Source organism: Phyllostomus hastatus, unplaced genomic scaffold (genome assembly GCF_019186645.2).
Source record: "Phyllostomus hastatus isolate PE091 unplaced genomic scaffold, TTU_PhHast_1.1 phas_scaffold_385, whole genome shotgun sequence".
NCBI classification, from domain to species: domain Eukaryota; kingdom Metazoa; phylum Chordata; class Mammalia; order Chiroptera; family Phyllostomidae; genus Phyllostomus; species Phyllostomus hastatus.
In genome coordinates, this window is record NW_025334026.1 from 3087482 (window position 1) to 3113309 (window position 25828).

General features: G+C 34.6%; 1 protein-coding gene across 7 annotated transcripts in view; it reads left to right on the forward strand.

The window, feature by feature from the left end:
- Positions 1-25828, forward strand: part of MRTFB (myocardin related transcription factor B) — a 200080-nt gene that overhangs the window by 46082 nt on the left and 128170 nt on the right. For all 7 annotated transcript variants that reach the window (XR_006783476.1, XR_006783475.1, XR_006783477.1 and 4 more), the window contains one exon: positions 18583-18799. Coding sequence is in view for 4 of the 7 variants with exons in the window: in XM_045819320.1 (XP_045675276.1) it covers positions 18646-18799 (154 nt within the window). In the remaining 3 variants the exon portion in view is untranslated. The remainder of the gene's footprint in view (positions 1-18582; positions 18800-25828) is intronic.

Consider the following 25828-nt stretch of genomic DNA (forward strand, 5'->3'; position numbering starts at 1 on the left):
GTTGGAGAAAATAATACAAAAATATTGATACTGATTTCAGCCTCTGTTACTTTTAGAGCTAGCTTGAATTATGCCTGTATTAGGAAATTGTTTAAATCCTATGATCATGTATTCATCAGAATAATTTTGTGTGTGTGTGTCAGAATGGTTGGTAGGAATAAATTTTTTATTTGGAAGTTTGACGTATAATTAGAAAGTCAAGAGAAGCTAGAAATGAGTTTTAGAATGAGTGTTTTTTTTCCTTCAAAAAGTTAGGTAATAATTGCAATACTTTTTATGTTGTTTCACATAATGGGGAACCAGGAATATAGTTGACAAAATAATAACACTAATTGCTAACATTTATTGACTACTTACTATGTGCCCAAAACTCTGCTGTGTACCTCACATCTAATATTTCTTTAATTCTCCCCTTAATCCTGGGAAGTAAGTACTTTTGTCACCCCATTTTTAAATAAAGATTCTGCGCTATAAAAGTTTAAGTGGCTTGACCACCTACTAGAAAATTTCAGAGCTGGATTTTGAACCTAAGCAGGCCAACAAACAGAGGACAAAGGTTTCTTACCAACCACAGGTCTTATGTGACAAGGTCTCTCCTGAAATATAGGCTGAATATTATGGCATTTTGAATACTATATCAGCCAGGAAACAGCCATAACAGAAAATGAAGCCAATGAGCAATTACTGGATGCCCTCTTAGTACCAACCGTGATGCTCAGCACTTGATATATATTGTCTCCTTTAATTTGCACCCTGCAATGGAAATACTATTTATACCTATTTTACAAAGAGGCTTAGAGAGGTTAAATGACTTCCCTTTAGTTGAGCTTCTTGCAACTTTTGAAGTTAGGATAGTGCAGAGTAATGGATTAACATCAGTAGGAAAGATTTTCTTATTTATTGCAAAGATTTGCTGAGTTCTGTTTAGTTCAATATTTTAAGTACTGACTAAGATGCAAATTTTGTTCTGACTACAGAATGCAAATTTCAAATAACACAAAGCTGAGAGATAGTATATATATTGGAGGATGGAACAATATTCAAAAAGATCTTCATGATTTCTTTCAGTTTTACACATAATTAATAGTGTACATTCACTTGTTCAAAGATAATAATAAAACAATACTAAAACTCACTCTCACCTCTGTCAGCAGCCGCTCCATCACATCACCTCACTCACACACAGTTCAGAACTGCTCTACTATTTTCTTATGTATTCATTCAGAATTTCACTTTAGCAAAAAGTGAATATATTTCTATTCTTCTTTTTCTCCTTTTCTAATGCACTGTTTTAGTAGCAATAAATCAGATATCTTTTCATATCAATGTTACCTGGAGAACTTTCTCATTCTTTCTTATAACAGTGTAGTATTATGTTATAGATATATAATAATTGAAACTGTTTCATATTTTTTCAAATTTTATTTATTTTATTTTTCAGTTACAGTTGACATACAATATTATAGGCCAATATCCTTGGCCAGGAAACAAGCATGTGTAAAACATAGTGATTATACATTTTTTTAAATACTAAATGATCACCCCAATACATCTGGTACCTATCTGATACCATACATTACATTGCCATATTACTGAATATATTCTATCTGCTGTACTGTATATCCCTGTGACTGTTTTTATAACTGGTAACTTGTACTTCTTTATCCCTTCACCTTTTTCACCTGTCCCCCTAACTCCCCTTCTGTCTGACACCCATCAATTTCTTCCCTGTATCTGAGTTTGTTTCTGTTTTGTTTGTTGATTTATTGTTTTTTAGATTCCTCATATGTAAAATATGGTATTTGTCTTTCTCTGTGTTATTTCACTTGGCATAACCCTCTAGGCCCCTCTGTGTTGCCACAAATGGCAGGATTTCACCTGTTTTTATGGATAATATCCATTGTGTGTGTGTGTGTGTATATATATATATCACATCCTGTTTATTCATCTATTGATGGACACCTAGGGTGCTTTCATCTCTCAGCTACTTTAAGTAATGCTGCAGTGATCATAGGGATGAATTTATCTGTTTGAACTAGTGTTTTGGATTTCTTTGGGTAAATACCCCAAGTAGTATTGCTAGGTGATATGGTAGTTCTATTTTTAATTTTTTAAAGGCACCTCCGTACTGGTTCATAGTGGCTATACCAATTTACACTCCCACCAGTAGTGCACAAGGGTTCCCTTTTCTCCACATCTTCACCAACACATGTTGTTTGTTGATTTATTGATGATGGCCATTCTGACCAGCATGAAGTGATATCTCATTGTGGTTTTAATTTGTATTTTCCTGATGATTACTGATGTTGAACATCTTTTCATATATCTATTGGCCACCTGTATGTCCTCTTTGGAGAAATGTCTGTTGAGGCTCTCAGTTCTTTTTTTAATTGGATTGTTTATTTTTTTGGTGTTAAGTTATATGAGTTCCTTACATATTTTGGATATTAACCTCTTATCAAATGTATCATGGGCAAATATCTTCTCCCATTCAGTAGATTGTCTTATTGTTTTGTTGATGGTTTCCTTAGCTGTGCAAAACCTTCCTAGTTTGATGTAATCCCATTTGTTTATGATTTTTTTGTTTGTTTCCATGCCTAAGGAGACATGCAAAAAATATTGCTAAGAACAGTGTCAGAGTTTACTGCCTATGTCTAGTTCTAGGAATTCTATGATTTTGAGTCTTTAATCCATTTTGAGTTTATTGTGTATGGTGTAAGAAAAGTAGTCTAATTTAGTTTTTTGTCTATATCTGTTGAGTTCCCCATCACCATTTATTGAAGAGATTATCTTTACCCCATTGTATATTCTTAAAATATTCCTTTATCATAGATTAATTGACCATATAGGGGTGGATTTATTTCTGGGTTTTCTATTCAGTTCCATTGATCTATGTGTCTGTTTTTTATGTACCATGCTGTTCTGATGACTATAGCCTTACAGTATAGTTTGATATCAGGTAGCATGGTACCTCCAGTTTTGATCTTGTTTTATAAGATTGCTTTGACTAGTTAGGGTCTTTTGTGGTTCCATATAAATTTTAGGATTATTTGTTTTAGTTCTGTGAAAAATGCCTTTGGTGTTTGGATAGAGATTGCATTGAATCTCTAAATTATTTTGAATAGTATGGATATTTTTAATAATGTTAATTCTCTTTATTTATGAGCACAGTATAGCCTTTCATTTATTTGTATCTTTAATAACTTTCTTCAGTGTCTTATAGTTTTCTGAATTCAGGTATTTTACATCCTTGGTTACATTTATTCCTAGGTATTTTATTGGTTTTGATGTCATTGTGAATGGGATTTTCTTAATTTTCTACTGGTTTGCTGTTGGTATATAAAAATGTAACTGATTTCCAAATATTAATTTTGTATCCTGCTACTTTAATGAATTCATTTATTAGGTTTAATAGTTTCTAGTTTTTTAGTGGAATCTTTAGGAATCTCTCTGTATAGTATCATGTCGTCTGCAAACTAGGAAAGTTTTACATCTTTTCAATTCAGATGCATTTTATATATTTTTCTTGTCTGATTGCTGTATGTAGGACTTCCAATACTATGTTGAATAAAAGTGGTGAAAGTGGACAACCTTGTCTTGTTCCTGATCTCCAAGAAAAAAACTTCCAATTTTTCACCTTTCAGTGTGATATTAGCTGTGGGTGTGTCACATATTGCCCTTTATTACATTGAAGTGTGTTTCCTGTAGTCCTGCTTTGCTGAGAGTTTTTATTATAAATGGATGCTGGATTTTGTCAAATGCTTTCTCTTAATGTATTGATATAATCATATGCTATTTATCCTTCATTTTGTTTGTGTGGTGTATCATATCTATTGACTTGGAAGATATTGAACCAACCGTACACCACAGGAATAAATCCCATTTGATCAGAGTACGTGATCTTTTTAATGTATTGCTGAATTTAGTTTGCTAACTGTTTTTTGAGGATTTTATCTGGTTTTGGTACCAAAATGAGTTTGGAGTTTTCCTCCTCTTCATTTTTCTGGAATAGTTTGAGAGGGCTAAGTATTAATTCTTCTTTGAATGTTTTGTAAAATTCACCTGTGAAGCCATCTGGTCCATGACTTCTTTGTTGAGAGTTTTTTGATTACTGATTCGATTTTGTTATCGATCTATTCAAATTTTTTGTTTCTTCCCAATTCAGTCTTAGAAGATTGTATGTTTCTAGGAATTTATTCATTTCTTCCAGGTTGTCCAGTTTTTTGACATATAATTGTTTGTAGTATTTTCTTATAATCCTTTGTATTTCTGTGGTGTCAGTTGTCACTTTTTTTTTCATTTCTGTCTTTATGACTCAGAGTGAGTCCACTGTGTTTTTTTTTCTATGAGTCTGGCTAAAGGTTTGTTAGTTTTGTTTATCTTTTTAAAAAACTGGCTCTTGGATTCACTATTCTTTTCTACTCATTTTAAGACTCTATTTTGTTTATTTTCATTCTGATCTTTACCATTTCTTTTCTTCTCACTTTTGCTTTGTTCTTCTTGTCCTTGTTTTTTCAGGTGTACAGTTAGATATTTTATTTGAGATTTTTTTCTTGTGTCTTGCTATACATTTCCCTCTTAGAACTGCTTTGGTTGTGTCTCATAGATTTGAGGTGATTGTGTTTTCATTTTCATTTGCCTGAAGGTATCTTTTGACTTCTTCCTTGATCTCATTGTTAGCCTAGTTATTGTTAAGTAGTATGTTATTTAGTCCCCCCCCTCTCTTTTCCAGGTTTTGTCGTGTAATTGATTTCTATTTCATACTATTGTGATCTGAGAAGATGCTTGAGATAATTTCAGTCTGCTTCAATTTATTTAGGCTTGTTTTGTGGCCTAACATGTGGTATGTCCTGGAAAATGTTCAATGTGCACTCGAAAGGAATGTATATTCTACTGCTTTTGGGTAAAATGTTCTGAAATACCACTTACCTCCATCTGACATAATGTGTCACTTAAGGCTACTGTTTTCTTGTTGATTTTCTGTCTGTATGATTTATTCATTGATGTCAGTGTGGTATTGATGTTCTTACTATTACTGTATCTTTTGATCTCTACCTTTATGTCCCTTAATATTGGCTTTATATATTTAGGTGCTCCTACATTAGGTGCTTAAATGTTTATAGGAGTTATATGCTCTTTTTGGATTGATCCATTTATCATTAAGAAATGCCTTCTTTGTCTTTTGTTGTAGCCATTGTTTTAAAGTCTTTGTCTGATGTAAGTTTTTGCTACCCTAGCCTTTTTTAGTTTGCATTTGCATAGAATATCTTTTTCTAACACTTTACATTTAGTCTGTCTTTTACTCTAACACTTTACATTTAGTCACTGTTAGTGTGACTTTTGATTTTTAGTGGGCCTCTAGGAGGCAGTGTATGCATGGTTCTTGTTTGTTTTTTTTTTGTATCCATTCAGCTACCCTAGGTCTTTTGATTAGAGCATTCAGTCCATTTACATTTCAAGTAATTATTGGTAGGTATGTAGTTATTTATTGCCATTTTATTCCTTTCTGATTCTTTTTGTGTGTCTTCTCTGTTTCTTTCTTAGTCTCTTGCTCTTCTTTTTTATATGTTAAAGACTCTATATAGTGTTGTATTTGGAGTCCTTTCTCTTCATATCTTGTATATTTCTTGTAGTTTTTTGTTTTGAGGTTACCTACCATGTGCTTCATATATACCAAGCTATTCTTATGGCAGCAGTCTATTTTAAGTTGATGGTGACTTAAATTAGAATACACTCTAAAGTCACTACAGTTTTTACTCCTTTTATACTTATGTTCTTCATTATTGTTTACTTTTTTTATGTGTGTTTGTATCTATCCCTTAATTTATTGTTGTAATTACACATGGTCCTACTACTTTTGTCTTTCAGCCTTTATATATTGGGTTTATAGTTAGTTGAACAATTGCTTTCATTAAGTGTTTGCCTTTGTCAGTGAGAATTTATTCTTTCCTATATTTTCTCATTCATATTTATGATCTTTTCTTCTTAAAGAAGTCTGTGTAACATTTGTTGTAATACTGGTTTAGTGGTAATGAACTCCTTAAGCTTTTTCTTGTCTGGAAACTCTTTATCTCTCCTTCAGTTCTAAATGATATACTTGCCAGGTAGAATAATCTTGGTTATAGGTTCTTAATTTTCATGTTATAATTTTCATCTTAATTTTCACTTTGAATATTTTATGCCTATCCTTTCTGGACTGCAAAGTTTCTGTTGAGGAATCAGCTGATAGTCTTATGGGAGCTCCCTTGTGCATAAGTAACAGCTTTTCTCTTGCTACTTATAAGATGCTACTCTCTTTGTTTCTAGCCTTTAATATTTTAATTATGATGTGACTTTGGGTTCATCTTGTTTGGGACTCTCTGCACTTCCTGGGCTTGTAGGTTTATTTCCTTCATCAGATTAGGGACAGTTTCAGTCATTATATCTTTAGATAGGTTTTCAATAGTGTACTTTTTCCTTTCTCCTTCTGCTACCCCTCTGATGCTAATGTTAGTATGCTTGATGTTGTCCCAGAAGTTCCTTAAACTAATCTGCTGTTGACTCTGTCTAATATATTCTTTATTTCAGTTCATTGTATTCTTCATTTCTGACTAGTTCCTTTTTATGGTTTCTAGCTCTTGTTCAGGTTCTGAGTTCATCTGTTCACCCTCTACGTTCCTTGAGCATCATTATATCCAGTGTTTTGAAATTTGTGTCTGGTAGATTGCTTGTCTCCCTTTCATTTAGTTGTTTTTTTGGTCATGTTTCTTTGTCTCCTTGTTTTGGCAGCCTCTCTATATTTGTTTCTATGTGTTAGGTAGATCTGCTATATCTTGCAATCTCTGCTGAGTGGCCTTATGTTAAGTATCATGTTGGGCCCAGTGGCTCAGTCTCTCTTTTCACCTGAGCCAGGTGCTCCAGCGGTGTCCTTTGTGTGGGTTGTGAGTGCCCTCTTATTGTAGTTGAGCCTTGATTGCTATTCACACATCACTGGGTGGGGTTGCCCCTCAGGCTGATTGACTGTGAGAGCTGGTTTATGACAGACAAGTTTATTTGGGGGCACATGGCTGACCCCACATAGCAAGAGCCAAGGCCATCCTTCAGGTATGTCATTTGTTGAGCTGGTCGGGTGGTGATCTGGTAGTGTGAAACTGACCTACCTTCTGGGTAGAGCTCCACTGCAGGCCAAGTTTAACCACCATTTGTGCTTGGTGTGGGAGCACCTAGTAAGAGCTATAAAATGATCTGCAGTTGGTTGCTGCTTGTGCTGGGATTGGAGACACCTGGGAGAGGCTATGCAGGGACCTGAGTCTGATTGCCACTAGTTCCAGGCTTGGGATCCTTTTGTACACACATCACAATGTGAACTTAGGCTAGCCACCACTTGTGACTGCTTATGGCCCCTTAGTTGAAACTGTTCAAAGCCAAGCCCAGCCACCTCTTGGGATCACCTGATTGGAGTTACAGTGCAAGTTGAGACTGGTTGCTGCTTGGTGCTTCTGGGCTTAGGGCTACTTAGCAAGAGGTACAGGACACATTGAGGCCAGTCACTGTTTGTTTGGTGTCTGTGGACCTTGAAGAGATTTTAGGAAAGTCCATGTGTGGGCTGAGGCTGTCTGCTTGTGTGGAGGAACTGCTGGAAGAGTCTTGTGCTGGGTTGGTGAGTTTGGGGGGACAGGGTCTCAGGGAATTACAAGAGCAAGGTAAACAGTGTTAGCTAGGTATATGAGAGAACAGATGCGGTGTCTGCTTCTTCCTGCTGACTGGGTAGCAGGAGCAATCAGGAAAAGAACAATGGTGCCTGCAAGCTCTTCAATAGAGAATGCTGTCCTGATCCCTCCCCCTCTAGCCATCTTCCTGAAGCTAGTCAGTTTTGTTCCTCTTCATATGTCCTTGGTGCCCTTCAAGCTGCTGTCCTTATATTGGAACCCAAAGTGAGTTGGGTCTGTGAGCAAGCGGGTTTGTTTGTGAGCCCTTCAAGAGTAGCATTTCAGTTTCCATCAGCCCTCTGTCTTACCTGTATGCAGTTCCCACTGTTTTTCACTGCCAGATGTTATGGAGACCCCTTCCTGGCACTGGTACTCTGGACTACTGAACCCAGTGTAGGCCTGGGACCCATGCTCCTCAGGGAGGACCTTTTCAGCCTAGATATCCCTCCTGACTCTTAATTTCCACGCCCTGTGTGTGGCACCTGCCTGTTCTACATCTCCGCCCCACCTACTATTCTTAATGTGGCTTCTTTATATCCTTAGTTATAGGACTTTCATTCAGCTTGTCTTCAGGTGGTACTCAATGATCATTGTTTTATAATTTAGTTGTAATTTTGATGAGGTTGTAGGAAGAGGCAAACTCAGTTTACCTACTCTACAATCTTGACCAGAAATACCCCCTGCTTTCTTGTATATTCACATAGAGCTTCACTGTAGCAAAAAGTTGAGTATGTTTATATTCTTTCTCTCGTTCTCATTTACTGTTTCACTTAGCAGTAATCAGCTGTCTTTCCATATAAGTATTACTCAGAGAGCTTCTTCACTCTTCCTTATAACTGAGTAGTAGTATATTTTTTATATGGACGCACTGCACTTTTCTTTTTTTTCATTTCATTCATATTGAAACACGTTTAGGTTGTTTCCAGTTTTTGGCAATTATGAATAAAGTTGCTGTAGACATATACAGACAGACTACTTTTTTTTTAAAGCATCCTTATTTAAGATAGCATTTACATACCATAGGATTCTCTCATTTAAAAGTATAAAATTCACTGATTTTTAGTTAATTTACAAGAGTTAGGCAACCATAACTACAGTAATTTTGTAACATTTTAATCATTTCAAAAAGAGACCTTGTACCTATTTACAGGTTATCCCTATTCCACCCTCAACCTCAGAAAGCTATTAATCTTTTTTCTACCTATATAGATTTGCTTTTTAGGGGTGAAAGTGGGAAATTTCATATAAATGGAATCATACAATGTAGTTGTTGGTATCTTGGTTCCTTTCACTTAGCGTGTTTTTAGTTTTGTCCATGTATAAGAATTTCCTTTTATTGCTGAATAATATTTTACTGGGATATATCACATTTTGTTAACCATTCACTAGTTGATAGACATTTAAGTTTACAGTTTGGGGCTATTATGAATAATGCTGCTCTGAACATTTGTTTATAAGACTTTGTGAGGACATATGTTTTTACTCCTCTTGGATGGAAACATAGGAGTGGAATTGCTGGATCACATGGTAAAATTATGGTTAACACATTAAGAAAATACCAAACTGTTTTCTAAAGTAGGTTATTTGTTCACATTCTAACCAGCACTGTATGACAGTTCCTGTTTCTGAACATCCTTGCCAATACCTTTTATTGTCTGTTTTGTTTTTTTTATTATAGCCATTCTGGTGGGTGTAAAGTGGTATCTCATTGTGGTTTTAATTGCATTGCCCCAGTAATAAATAATATTGAGTATCACACATACACAGAAAGAAATACTCCAACTCAATAAAAACACAAATGGCCCAATTTTTTAAATGGGCATTTCTCCAAAGAAGATATATAAATGACCAATAAGTACATAAAAAGATGCTCAACATCATTAGTTATTAGGGAAATGTAAATCAAAACCACAATGAGATACTACTTCATAGCCACTAGGATAGCTACGTGTTTTTTATTTTAAAGAAGGATTTGGAGAAATTGGAACTCTTATATTTTGCTGGTAACAATGTAAAATGATAAGCCACTGTGGACAACAGTTGGGCAGTTCTTCAGACAATGAAGCATAAAGTTACTGTGTGACCCAGTTATTTCACTTCTATGAGAATACCCAAGAGAATTGAAAACATGTTACACAAAAACTTGTACATGAATGTTCATAGCAAATTATTTATAGTAGCCAAAAAGCAGAAATAGTCTGAAGTTCTTTAACTGCAGAATAGATAAACAAAATGTGGTAAATCCATACAATGGAATATTATTCAGCCATAAAAATTAAGGGAATACCAATAACCTGGTACAACATGAATGAATCTTGAACTCATGTTAAGTGAAAGGAGCTACACATAAAAGGCCACATATTTTATGATTCTATTGATACAAAAATGTCTAGAATAGGAAATTTATAGATAGTCATTGCCAGGAACTGGGGGGAAAGAGAATAGGAAATGACTACTAATGTATATGGGATTTCTTTTAGATGTAAAACAAATCTGATATTTTGTTTTTAATTCTAATTTCTGAAATTAAACAATGATGGTTATACATTTTGTGAAAATACTAAAAATTATTTCACTGCATTTTTAAATGGTGAATTTTATGGCATGTGAATTAAATCTTAACAACAATAAAAACACTTATTTACAACTGTTATAAAATTAATAAAATTTTCAAAGTTGATTGAAATTGCTGTTTTATGATATATACCAGTGTATTTAATACAGAGAAGAATTCATAAGCATTCTGAAGGACTATGATACAGTAAGAATAGATGATTTCATATTTGATGGTACCAGAAATTTATTTATAGTTGTACTGTCTACTAGAGTGCTGTTATAAAACTCTGAATGTGAACTCTTATGTGTATTATTTTATTGTATTAACAGATTCCAGAAAACTTGAAAAGAAACAGATTTCTAATTTGAGATGTCCTTATCATCAACATAAAGCTTTAAAATGCTTTGTCGTAGAAACTCTCTTATTTATCCCCCACTTTTCTAGTTTGTTGGAATACCAGCCCTCTCCAGTCCCTTTGTCTTAGGACATACTGAACAGTCATAGCTAGGAAATGACACTGAAGTCTCGTGACACATCCATTCTCACTAATCAAGTTGTGTGCTAACCAGAAGTCAGCTGTATTTATTCCTAAATCTGTTCATGCCAGTAGTAATCATGATAAATAGTTTGACTAAATAGTATGTAAATTGATGAAATATGAGTGCGAAAAAAATGAAATGTTTGGAAACACAAAGGCATATTACTTAATACTTTTGAATTGAATGTGGGTAAGAAACTAAAAAAATTGGGTTAAAAATTAGACAAATGTTGATACGTTCTTTGCTCAAAAAGCTTTTTTTTTAAATAGAACAAAACAACATTTTTGTTCTACTTTGAAGAATTGGAAACTAGAAATGCAGACAGTCGTGGTTTACACCAGAGAGCTGACCCATCTGGAAAGGGAAAGTTTTGAACCTGTATTGGAAGACTGGCAAACAAATGCACATTCGTGCAGTCTAATTTAAATGAAAATGTTTTAAGAATTGTATGTATGTATGTCTTATGTGTTCTTAAAACATACAATTCTTAAAACATTTATTATATGTACCATTTTTAATGACGACTCTTTTAACTGAGATTTTCAGTTTACCCATGAACTACATGGCATGCTTGCCTCAGATAAGAGGTTTCTCCTCTGGTAATTAGAAACCAAAGAACTGGATTACAAGTTAGGGGACTCATGGTCCCAGCTTTGCTGCCAAACTAGTCACGCGGTACTTTAGACAAGTAAATTAAAATTTTTTCATGTATTTTGTAATACTTTTGAATTTAGCAAAATGTTTTTGCTTAAATTCTAGTGATTCCTAATATCAAGAAGAGTGGAGTGCTAGAAAACAGATTTTCCTCTTTTTAGTATCCCTTTCTCCTTTCTCTCTTTTCCTCTTCCCATCCTCCTTCCCTTCTTGCCTTACAGTACTGGGAAATAGGAGTACAGTATAGTTTTCATCTGTTAAATAAAACATTTGTTAATGTTGCCCTGGCTGGTGTGGCTCAGTGGATTGAGTGCTGGCCTGAGAATCCAAAGTTCACTGGTTGGTTTCCCAGTCAGGGCACATGCCTGGGAATGCAGGCCAGTCTCCAGTTGGGGCCTGTGAGAGGCAACCGATCTATTGATATATCTCTTGCGCATCAATGTTTCTCTGCCTCTCTTTCTCCCTCCCTTCCGCTGTCTAAAATAAATAAAATCTTAAAAAAAAAGAATTTGTTTATTTGTAACACTTTAACTTGATATAAAAAAACATGCCCTTTTATACTCAGTAAATCTACAGGTGTAGATTTCATTTTCTTCTGTTTTTGGAGTGTCAGTTACACTCTGTGTTTGCTAAAATGGAACAATAAGAGAAGAGGCTTTCCTTTATCTGTCACAAAGCAAGCATGTTCTACTAGCTCCTATTAGGCATTTAATGTTATGTTATGATTGCCTAATTGACAAGGTCTTTACCTCCAGAAGATACGGGGATGGAGAAGTATGATTAAGTTGCCATTGGAATCCCAGTGCCTAATGTTCTACCAGGGGTGTTCAACTCATGGCCCGCAGGCAGCTTGCGGCCCAGGATGCCTAGGAATGCGGCCCAACACAAAATCGTAAACTTACTTAAAACTTTTTTGCTCACCAGTTTTCATTACTGTTTGTGTATCTAACGTGTGGCCCAAGACAATTCTTCTTCCAGTGTGGCCCAGAGATGCCCGAAGTTTGGTGCCCTAGCAGAGACACCCCTCCTAGGCCTTCAGTATGAATGTTAAAGAATTATATAAATGAATATGTTCACAACTTCACCTCCATTTTTCTCATGACTCCCTCCTCCCCAAATATTTGTCTCTACCAATTATTTGTTCCAACTTATTTGTATTTTGGCACATAAATGATATGTAATTGTGACAGAATATGGACTCTAAAGTTAAGAATCCTGGCTCTGATACTAGTTTCTCAAATTTGTTTAATTTTTCTAAGCCTTAGTTTTCTCATCTGTAAAATGAGAATAATACCTACCCACAGTGTGGTCATTAGGATACAGTTAAGGAATGCATAAACTAGGCATAGTGCCAAACTGAGTAGAAATTCAGTAACTATTCTTCGCTTTTCTTCTTTTCATTTGTCATTTCCATTTTTTAAATTAGGAAATTGGGTCCATGAGAAGTTAAGTGACTTGCCAAAAATTAAATCTCCATCTCTCCAGTCACACCCTTTTTTAGAGCTCACTCCAGGAGCCTGTAGATTCTCAAAGTTTACTTTCATCTTCCCTCCCACTCATTCCAGCCTTCCCAACTGCCCCAATCTAAACACCTCAGCCACCCTCAGTTCATTATTTTCCTTTACCTTTCAAATGAGCCAGTCACCAAGTCTTGAAATTTTTCCTCTTAAATATTAATTTGAATTTATTTTTTTTTTGCATTTCTACTATCTTAACTTAGTCCCTCACCATTACAGCATGAAGTTTTATCATTTGCCTGCCTCTGCCAGAATTATCATTCTATGATACCAATCTGATCATATCATTTTATTAGAGTCCACATTCCTTCACAATTGTGCTTTAATTTATACCAGTCTTATCTTCTGACCCCCCATGTCATGCTCTTTTTACACTGGCCCTGCACTCGGTGATAACTGCTCATGCCACTATACTTGGATGAGAAAAACTTCTGTGCCTTCAACTACAAAACTCCTGTTCAACACTGGCTACATGTTAGAATCATTCTGTCCAAAATCTCTGCAGATACTCTCCCTTGGCCCCCACCTATCAAGGATTTTTTTCCCTCAAATGATTATCATATTGTGAGGAAGGTTGAGAAGCACTTATATTAAACCTTGGTTCTAAGATATCTTTTATCTAAAATATTCTGTTATTCAATGAACTTATATATATAGTCTTTCGAAATATAAGAACATTCAAGTAATCAAACCAGCAATTAAATTAGAAAAATATAGGGGTACAAAAACACTTTGCATGGTAAGAGTTATGGAAAAGTAGTATGTAATGAAATAATATTTATATATTGTAGAAACATTTAATTTTTGAACTCTGATTTTTCTGGTTCCATCCTGTTTGTTAAAAATGAATATTGGACAGATTGGATAAATTGTTTATCTCTGCAATTCTTCTTTTCCCCAGTTTTAAAACTGGGAGGTGAATGTTATTTATTCAAAAATGTAAACAGATTCAATCCTGAATTCTTGATGCCCTTAAGAAATTTTATTTAGAAGACAGTACAGAAATATATTATTATGTTTTAATCTTCACCCAAGGATATATTTTATTGATGAGAGAGAGAGACAGAGAGAAGCATTTATGTGAGAGAGAAACATCACTTGGTTGCCTCCTGTAAGTGCTCTGACTGGGGATCAATCCTGCAAACTAGGTATGCACCCTGGCTGAGAATCAAACCCCACAACCTTTTGGTGTACAGGATGACGCTCCAACCAGTTGAGCCACTCAGTCAGGGCAGCAATATACTATTAAGAAAATGTTTTTTTATATACAGTTGACAAGAGTTTGTTCTTATCTTAAATTTTGAACTCTAGCATTAGGTGTTTAACAAATTGTCAGCAGGAGCTTTGGAAGGAAAACAAATAACATAGAATAGCACAGGGTTGACATCAGTGGTTTGCCCAACCCAATGACACAAAGTCCTGTTTCTCAAAAGTGCATTTAATACGGAATTTTCAACTTGTTTGATCATAGGACTTAATTGTGAATATTTGTCTGATGTGGGGGATTACTTTGTGTGTGTGGAAAATTTTGTCTTTGAAGTTTTTAATGCAAGTTTTATGTTTTTTTAATTTAGAAATTTATTTTTACTGGCTGTTAGGCAGGTATTTTTCTGTCTGTAATTAGGGGAGCTTTAAAGGCCGGAGACAAGAGTTTTGTTCTTGCTAAAACATTTTTTTTTTAGTATGTTTGGATCTCCTACCTGTCTGCATTTGGCTGATCGTATATTAAGCTTCTGTAGTTTGATATTGATCGACATTCTTTGAATTCCTTTATTATTTAGCATTTTTAATAAAATGGTGATTATGAATCACTTTACTAATATTTCATGTAAATTAGTCATTATGAGCAAAAAAGTGCAGTGGAAAGAGATTTGCCTTGGGACTTCATTTGACTCAAATCAAATGTTAGCACTGATTTTGGGACTGTCTTAGCCTGTTAATAGCCTAATATCTTTTTAAATATAAGGTCATTATTGGTGTCACCTTGATTCCATTCAGAAAAAAAAATATGAGTGAATCAATAGATAAACAAATAAAGTGTGATACCTATTGTTTTCTTTCTATATTATATATTATGTCTCTAAGCATAGTATCTGGCAGTGAAGGGTTTTGTGTTTGGTGAGCAGAAGCCATATCCCAGGGTGATCTTACTAGTGCTGTGCTGCACTTTGACCTGTTGCTGGATAATGTTTGGTTGGTTTCATTTTGAAATGAAGTTATGTTACTGGGATAGGTAAGATGTTACATTGATATTATTTTGTCAGTTATAGACAAATTAATATTGTATCACAGTTTGTTTAGTTAACGCTGATTGCTTTACTTTAATAACTAAATTATGATCCAATAAGAATTCTGTTCTAATGCCATTTTAAAAAATATCTCAAATAGAGACTGTTGGACAGAGTGTTTCTTTATGTTTGATGTTGGATTTCAATTTCAAAAGAAAAAGCAGTTAAGATATTAAGTGATAGTTTGCAAATTTGGTAGTAGAATTTCTGAATACACTAACACTTATTCATTTCCTTTTGCTACATTTTATAAAGATTTTTTTAGCTTATAATTTTCTTAATTTGAAGAGATGTGTGGGAGTTTAAGGTGAGCATAATGCCAAGGAATAATAGGTTGGGAAAAATTATCCAATATGAAGAATAGATACTGTTGCATGGAAATACTTCACAATGCTGTGCATAAGAAGGGCCTCGTTAAAGAACAAGTATGAATGACCCACAGCCATGGACAACATGAGGACTGACTGTGGGAGTGGCAGGTGGGCAGGGCGGGGAGAGCAACAGAGGAAAATTGGGACAATTCTAATAGAACAACAATTTTAAAAAAAGCTTCATTGGAACCAAAAATAAAATAAAATAAAGTAAAGGATCTTTAAAATTGTTAGCACTAATGTCAGAGTTTGTACATCTTGCCATTATAAGGCATTATGGTACTTACAGCTTAGAATTATTTTGCTGTGAATGTATTTTATTTTAAATGAATAAATAATTTGAAAAGAAAATTCTTAGTTGTGAAAAAATTCAGGAAGTCATATTTTAATATTCCTTAGCAAAATAAGCCATTTACACACATATTCATTTACCTAGCACGTATTTTTGATGTGCTAGCCCTCCTGGGCTTTTAGTTTGCATGGCCTGTCTTTTCTATCCATGCACTTCCACCCTGTTGGTATCTTCATGTTTAAAGTCTGTCACTCATTGTAATATATTGTTAGGCCTTTAAAAATGCATTCCGTCAACCTATGTCTTTTAGTAATAGCGCTTAATTCATTAATATTTAATATAATTATTGATAAGGTTGGATTTAGGCCTACTATTTTATTGTGTTTGTTGTTTTGCCTATCTTTTGTTTCTCTAGTCTTTCTCTTTAGGTTAATTTAGTATTTTTAGAATTTCTTTTAATTCCCCTATTGGCTTTTTAGCTAAAAACATTTGTATATTTTTAATGGTTGCTCTAGGAATTATAGTATACAGCCTTCTCAGTCTACTTCAAATTAAAATTATACAACTTTTTAATGTAATGTATAGAAATATAAGAATGTTGTTATACCATCAACCCTCCACCATCCTTTGTTATAACTGCTATATATACTGTATCTATATATATTATAAACCCCATAACAGTGTTACAATCTTTACTTTGGACTATAATGTTAAAGAAATGCAGAGGAAAAACTAGTCTTTGGTATTTATCTACATGTTTACTGTTTCTGATGCTTTTCATTGCTAAGATCCAAGTTTCTATCTGATAACACTGCACTTTAGCCTAAGAAATTCTTGCATTTCTTGTACTATGTGTCTGCTGGTGACAATTTTGCCTTCACCATTAAAGGGTATTTTTGTTGGATATGGAATTCTGGATGCACAGTTATAAGAAACTATATTCAGTAAGGTTCCCTCTCAAGAGTGTTGTTTTACTTTAACAGGCAGTTAACTTTGCTGAATTCACTTTTGCAAACTCCATCTTTCCTGTGGTGAACACCAGCTGACATCTCATTTCCATTCTTTTTGCCTTAGTTGGGCTGTTGGGAGTCTGCCCTGCATGTACATAATTTAGGGGTCAGCCAGAGGCTTGGGCCGAGTTTATTTACAGAATTTAGGGGCTCCTTCTTTGTGGATCTCCTCTTTCTGGAAACTAAATATACAGTCAAGAAATCGATTCATGTATACATGGTCAGTTGACTTGCAACAAAGGTGCAAAGACAATTTAGTGAAGAAAAGATTTTAACCTTTTCAACAATGGTGCTGAGACAATCACATATCTTTATTCAAAAAAAAACACCCCAAAAGCATAAGCTTTGATTCAGATCTTATAGCGTATATAAAAATTAACTCAAAGTGGATCATAGACTTAAATGTAAAACAAAACTATAAAATATCTAAAACATAAGAGATAATCTTTGTGACCTTGGGTTAATCAAAGTTTTCTTAGCTACAACACTAAAAACATCCATAAAAGAAAAAAATTAATAAAGTGGACTTGAATTAAAAACTTATCTGTTCTTTACAAAACACTAGGAAGAGCATAGAATGATAAGCCCCTCCCTGACCTGGAGAAAATATTTGCAAACTACATATCTGATAAAGGATTTTTGTCCCGGATATATAAAGAAATCTTTAAATAATGATAAAGAAATAAACTGCCTAATTTTAAAAAAATGAAAATATTTGGTCAGATATTTAACCAAAGATATAAAGATAGTGCATAAGCACATTACAAGATGCTCAACAACATTAGGGAAATGCAAATTAAAACCACAATGAAATACCACTACACTCCCATTAAAATAAATAAGATAAAGAAGATTGATCGTAATCAAGTGTTAGTTAGAAAGTAGAACAAGTGGAACTCTCATTCACTACTGGTAAGAGTGCAAAATGGCACAACCACTTAGGAAAACAGTAAGTCAGTCTCATTAAAATTTGAACATAAAGCTGCCATATGATCCAGCCATTTCATTTCTAGGTATTTACCCAAGAGAAGTGACAGCATATATCCATGTAAATACTTGTGCAAGAATATATATAGAATCTTTATTTCTAATAGACAAAGACTGTAAACAACTCAAATGTCTACCAGTAGACAACTCCATAAAACAAACTGTGATATGAAATGCTACTAAGCAGGCAACAGTTCTATTAAATGTTTTGCCACTGTGTAATATGGACTACCATCTTTCTAGCTTTCAGTAATGGTTTTCTCGCTGCCCACTACTCAGCCCCTAAGCTGTTTCTCTGACTCTTCTGATCCCGATTTTTGTGTCAGTCAGGTTAGTTTATAGCAATTCAGGTAGATTTTCAAGCCAGATTGCTTGGTTATTTTCATCAGTATTAGTTTTGCCATTTTAGGGTGCATTAAAGTCTTTAAGTAATGACACCAATAGTTATAACTTTTCTTGATACTATACAAAAATGGTACAAAAAACTTTCAGCTTTTATTTATACAGTTTTTAAATGGGAAATATTCCTGTGTGTTGTACAAGGAACCTGAGGTCCAGAGAGGCAAATTGTCACACAACAATGAACCTGAACTAGAACCAAAAGATCCCATTTTAATACTTTTGTATAAATTGAGAAAAATAAATGTACCACATACTTACACATTTTTTATTTTGACAGACTCTTCAACAGACCACGTTTAAGAGTTGTCTCGGACTCCCTCTTGCCAGTGGCTGGAGCACAATGGATCACACAGGGACACTAGACACCGAGGATGAATTGGGACCTTTAGCCCATCTCGCTCCAAGTCCTCAAAGTGAAGCCGTTGCTCACGAATTCCAGGAACTTTCCTTGCAGTCCAGTCAGTACTTGCCCCCTCTGAATGAAAGGAAGAATGGTGAGTTCTTCAGCACGTGCAGTAGGGATTTTGATTTAAAGACTTATCTCTTTGTGAGCCTAATTTATTTCTCTTTGGTAGTTTTTTTTTTGGTTTTGGTTTTGGTTTTTTTTGCCAGTTGCATTTGACAGTCTGCCACAGAAGAGAGAACCTCACAGAGGTACTGGCTAGTTTTGAGTAACAGGCAGAATTTCACTTTCGATCCCATTCTTCGATTATTTCCCCTGCATCTTTGGTAGCAACATTATCTTTGAAAATAAGTTTTAGATTCAGTCATTTGAATACAAGCAGAAGATGTCATGCTAGAATGGTGTTGGAAAGTCACATCCTGTGCTGATTCTCAGGAAAACAGATTGTGGATTTAAATAGATTATCCTCCCAATTTCGCCACCTCCAATGTGTTGCAACTTAATTTCAGAATTGGCAAAATTTGCACTATCTTAACGATCACTAAGAAAGCAAGAGTGTTTTATTTGGTTATTTTTTATATTAATGGGTATTGGAAATGGCCATATTTTCCACCTTTGGCTGATTTATCCTTGTATACAAAATGAATAGTTTCTATTTATTTGCTATCTGTTCAGGAAATGTTCATTGATCACTGGAGTTTTAAAAAAACACATACTGCCAATTCTTAATGGAAGTGAATAGAGAGATGATATACACTTATTCTTAATACTTAAAATATAAAAACTAAGAAATATAAAATATTAAAATTTACAAACACACTAACTCTGCATATGAAAAGTACACAGTTAAGAATTTCAACCAGATTTACTATGCTTTCCTCAGTTCTGATGAGTCTTATATTCACAAATTTATATTTTTTTAAATGCCAGAAGAAATAAAACTGTTTCTTTGTAGAATACTTCCATATGTACTATCTTATTGCTTATTTTTCTGGGTTCTATTTCCCAATTCTTTTCAGTATTTGCCTTTCTTATTCAGGAAAATGGATAAAAGGTGTATGCTACTATTCTTAGTTCTTTAGTTCATGTCTTTGGAGTATAACTGTTCCCCCCTCAAATAAGATATCTCATACATGTGTCTTATATTTGGTGTTAGGCACAACGCTTGTGCAGTTCAATTGGTATACAGCAGCATTTTGGCTAAGATTCTGTCAAAGCCTTCATGAGGCTGTGGTTGACAGGTGATGGCCTTAGAACCTTCTATCAGTTAGAGGCCAAGCTTTATCTTAGTGGCTGAGAGAGAATAACCACACTTCATGAAACATGGCTAAATGTGATCAGATTTACACAGTACACTTGGATCAGTATGATAATGTTCAAATTTTTATCTGCCAAAAGAGAGTTGAGCAGATAAAAATTGCCCTAATATACAGTTGCTCAAGAAAATGGTCATATGAGGGGTGACCCCCCAAAAACTGAAATTATCTTCTGGAGGATAGGCCTCCTGTAGTACAGGCTTCCCCTGCTAGGTGAGTGTTCTAGGAACCCATCAGTAATAGTGTACCAGCTGGTGTTGTTGTGAGATGCTGTGTTGGCTTCAGTGAATTTTTTTGAAGACTCTTTTCAATGTATTTGCCCATTTCATGATGAGTGAATTACTAGTGCCACCTGCCCACATTGTGCTGAGTGTTCAGCAGCTTTTGACCCAAAATGGCATAACCCCTGTGGCCCCCACCATTCACTTCATCTTGCCTTGAGCCACTTTTTTTTGGTTTACCTAATGAAAAAAGTCCTCAAAGGGAAACGTTTTGCTGATGTGGAAGAGGGGAAACAAAAAATGACAAGAAGCACTGTCACTAAAAGGCATCAAAATTGACAAGTTCAAAACTCTTTTGAGGAGTGAAAAAATGTCTCAATAGATACATTGCATCAAATGGAGGATACTTTGAAGGTGACTAAAGTTCAAACATGTAAGAATAAATACACTTTTTTTATAAATAAAATCCATTTTTTGGTGGAGTCCTTCCCTTGTGTGTAGTAGAGGAGAGAAGTGAAGTGTGTAAATAAGTTTCTGCTCTGTGGGGATCTACTCAATCCAGCTTACCACATTCTTTTGCAAGAATGTTCTCTTGAATATGTATGCCTAAATATAAGGTAAGCTCAAATATAACGTAGTCTCCCCTTATAAACTTTTAGAAAGGTAGATGAAATCGTAAAAATTTAATTTATTAATTTAGGTACATGTATATAATTTGTCACCTTTTATGAAGGAGTGCAATAATATAGAAGGATTGCTTTAACGACTCATATTTCATAAAATCATCTTGCTCAAACTTTGTCCATGAGTCTTTGTAGTGTTTTTATCATCAGTAGAATCGCTTTGCATTATGTATCTAGCATGGAAATCCAGGTGCATCTTCATTTCTGTCTCTTTTTTTGAGTTATAGCAGTTTTTGAACACATGTATGATCTAACACTGAAGATTTTATGTATAAACCACAAGGACCATTCACAAAACAGTGGGCTGGGTTTGTTTGTTGTTGCTGTTTTTGTATGTGTCTTATAGTTGTATATTCATAATCTCGAGTTATATATTCATAATCTATAGTTGTATATTCATAATTCACAGTTACTCATGTTTGATCTCTGGTTGATTATATCGTTTTATGTAGTTTCTGTTTCTGAATTTAATCCTTTTTTGAGTAATAACATTGTATATTCACACAGTTTAAAATTAAAGTGTACAAATGGGTACACAGTGAAAAGTAGGTCACCCTCCCAGTCTTGTCCCTTAACTACCCAGTTACTTCCCTAGAATTACCAACTGTTAACTTGCATCCTTCCTGAGAGAATAGTATTTGATGACTTTCTAAAAGCAGTTTTGAAAGCTTTGTAACAACATCCAACACTTTGAATTTTAAGGTTATACCCTAGAAATAATAAATGTGTTGATTTTTTCCTCCCAGTTTTTTTTCTGAGTTTATTAAGGTATATCTGTAAATGTCCTAAAACCAGCTTTGAATGAAGTAAATTTTAAAAAATATTTACCTTAAATTTATTGGGGTGACATTGGTTAATAAAATTACATAGGTTTCAGTGTACAATTCTGTAATACATGACCTGTACATTGCATTATGTGTTTACCACCAAAAGTTAAATGTCTTTCCGCCACCATGTATTTGACCCCCTTTTCTCTTTACCACCTCTTCCTCAGCCCCCTTTCTCTTTGGTAAGCACCATATTCTTGTCTGTGTCTATGAGTTTTTGTTCATTTATTTGTCTTGTTTGCTCTCAGTTTTATATCCCACATATGAGTGAAATCATATGATTCTTGACTTTTTCCTGTCTGGCTTATTCCTCTTAGGATAATATTCTCAAGATTGAACCATGTTGTTGCAAATGGCAGTATTTCATCTTATCTGTGGCTGAGAAAGTATCCCATTGTATATATGTACCACATCTTTATCCGGTCATCTATAGAAGCACACTTTGGTTGTCTCCATGTATTGGCCACTGTGAATAGTGCTGCAGTGAACATAGGGGTACATACATCTTTACAAATAAATATGTTCAGATTTTTTTAGTAGACACCCATAAGAGAGGTTGCTAGGCCATTTGGTAACTCTATTTGTAATTTTTTGAAGATCCTCCATATTGTTTTCTATAGCTAATGCGTTTTCCTCAAATCCTTTTTTGTTTATTATTAACTAAATGAAAGAGCATCTCATAATATGAGATATTGTGTAAAGATTCTGACAAGAGAGAATCTCCTTTTTTCTGACAAGTTACTGAGGAAGTTAAAAACCTTGCCTTATATTTAGGCATACACTAATTTTAGGTTTATGATATATTAGCTTAATTTGTATATACATTACAAAGCATAAATGGAATCCTTGTACAGCTATCAGAAATCTAGGATTTTTGATACATTGATGTGAGTATAGTAGAACCACATCAAATAATATGTAAACAGAAGAACCATAACTTTCTTACCTTAATGATTTTTTCAAGCTTATTCTTCATTGTTTAGGTCTTCTTAATGCCATGTTTAAATCATGTCATATACAAAATGTAGGTGTTAGCCTCAAAATTAATTAATGCATAGTATGGTTTAGCTATTTTGAAATAATCAGATTTAGATATTTTCTAAAATATTGTGTTTTATTGTTATTCCTAAGTTTTTGAATTTCACTTTAGAATTCTTTTCAAGGTAAATGAAAACATTTCAAGTTGGGCTCAGCATGTAGAAGGATTATGTCACCAAATAGTTTATATATAAACTTTACAAGGAAGATGAAGTTGACATTTAAGTAATGATTCCAGGATCTCCCCTTATTATTTTTTAAGATTTTATTTATTTATTTTTAGAGAGAGGGGATGGGAGGGAGAAAGAGAGGGAGAAAAACGTTGATGTGAGAGGGAAACATTGACTGGTTGCCTCTCATATGTGCCCCAACTGGGGACCAGACCTGCAATCCAGGCATGTTCCCTGACCAGAAATCAAACTGGCTACAGTTTGCTTTGCAGAACGATGCCCAACCAACTGAACCACACTGGTCAGGGCAAATCTCCCCTTATTTTTTATTAATATTTATATTGGCACTAGTGGAGTGGTAAAATATTTCCACCACTGGAGTAAACATGAAAAATGTTTAGTAAAGATAAGCTAGCATTTTCCTTTACCCATAAACGTGGCCACAATAATTGTATAGTTAGTGGTACTTCAAAAGTAAGGCAGCCATTTAGGCAACTAACTCTTCTCAACAAGTGAATCCTTTATAAAAGAAAGTAGATATACAAAAACACATAAATAATGTACCTCTCCTAAGACAGTGCATACACTGGAATATTGAGGTTTGTTTTGACATTTTATACACACAGTAGACTCATTTTCATGTTTCAATATTAACATTCCTTCAGATGGCAGGAATAAAAGGGGAATCAGTCAAGGGGACATTTAGCTCTTTTATTGTTTAAATAGGAAAAGTTCAGGTGATATAAAGTGAATATAATTTTGTAAAAGGAGGGAAAGGCAAAGTTAATGGAAACAATATACTGGAAAGAACTGTGGCCCCTTTGCTGAGGCCCACACCTAGAAGAGACGATGAAGAAGCAGCTTTTCATTCATGAGGCCATTTGTAAGACTAATCTATTCTGGTTGATGAATTTAAGCTTTTAAGTCATTGCCAGCAGTATCTTACAGTAAGTGGGTAAGTTGATGTAGATTCCCCTTCTATAAAACTGTTTGGTATTTTAGTACTTCTTGGTATGTCTCTGAAGATAAGGCTCAATCATGTTAACATGGCCACAGACAACACAGGCCAGCTGTAAGTAGTAGTGTCAAATGCATGGAGAATAAGCATTTGCCCCTTCTTCTTCCTGTATTAACCTACCTTTTGAAACTGTGTTTACTATTACATCGTCAGCATGTTTTAGGCCTCAGTGAAGAGGGGAGACTTATTTGTTATTCTTAAACGTTGGTAAAACCTAGTTACTACAGTTGTTAGGTTTTTGTATAGTCCCATCTTGAATTCTTTTTTCCTTAAGATTTCTGTCCATTGAATTTATTAAACTGAACAGTTTTAGACCATCTCTCGTTCTATTCCAAAATGATCACTCACTAGAGAGAAAATAATTTATTCAAAAGCCTGTTGCCACACAAGGGAACACAAGGTGACTGTTTGTATTGGATCCAATGCCAGTATTAATCCATTTGCTGTCAGACGAATTTTGCCTTGCCATGGAACCCAGAAAAAAAATACAAACCCAAAAGCCTGCTCCTTTTGTTCCATGGAAAATAAATGGCACATGTTCAGTGTTCTCACTGTGAACTGTTTCACAGTTCTCTTTGTGTTCTACTTTGAAAACATTTCCCCACTGCTCATTATCCTGTTAGGCCTACTGACAGCCCAGGTGCTCGGGAATGAGGCTTACTGGCAGTCCAGGTGTTCGGGAGTGTGCAAAAGTGATGAGTGTGTCTTGAGTGCAGCTCTGTTCTTTAGAATGTACAGGAGCTGGTGTGGCCTAATGGAGACTGGTAAAGGAAAGAGAAAATGTAACTATTTTTCTCTGGAGCAAACAGCCAGGCATAAAATTCTCATAGTGTCCTTAATGGGAGAGAAATAATTAGAGGGTAAATAGCCAAGGCAGGGAACTATGGATTTTCCCTTTTTACAACTGGAGTTAGTAGAAATGAGTAATTTTCTGTAAAATTGTCTTGTGACTGGCTTTACTATTAACACATTTAGGAGCTTGCATATTTAAAATAATTCTTTAAGATATAAATATTCTGATATATTTAGACAATTTCTTTTTCTGTTTTTAGGAGTTGTTAGGAATATTTAGACTTAGAAGAGAAATATGTACTCCTTAAATATAATTTTTTTAGTTTTCAATATTTTTTGAAAATTCAGCTTTAGCACTTATACCAACCACAATTATAAAGTTTAAAAGCCAGCTGTGAACCTCCTGACAATGGCAAATGAAATTCTCGATTAATTGTGGCAGCTCTCCTACTGTTTTTGTCTGTGACAGTTTCTTGAACCCTTTCCAAATGAAAAAGAAGCCACATAAGTAGCTTGAAGGTGAGGTGCTTGTCCTTCACAATGGGCTTCATATAAAGTCAGCTATTAAATAGCATGTTTTGTTTCACAATGTAAATAAGCACCTGTAACCCTGTCCACCTTCTTTTTTGTACTCTGGGTTTCTTATTTAGATAGTTTTGCTGTTACTGAGCATTTAGTTTGCTTCAGTGCATTGCTGAACACACCCAAGCAATATGTGTGTGTGTATTGAGGGAGGGAGCGGGGTGAGCATTAACTTACAGTCTTCCATTTGTAGCTGGCATGTTCAAAACACTAACACAGGAGTGCTTCTGTTATTGCTGAGGGAGTAGATGAAGCTTACAGTTTCAAAAGTGCATCAGCAAAACCATAAGCCCCAGTTATGTAACACCCTGAAGCCTCATTTCGAGTTATTTATTCATTCTTTAAATTGTATGCTCTCGCAGAAACCCCTTAAAGTGTCAGCAATTAACATATTTATATTAAAAGTTAGATTCAGAATGTAGTTATTCACAGTTCATCCAGCATGAGACCACATTATCTTAAATTTATAAAAA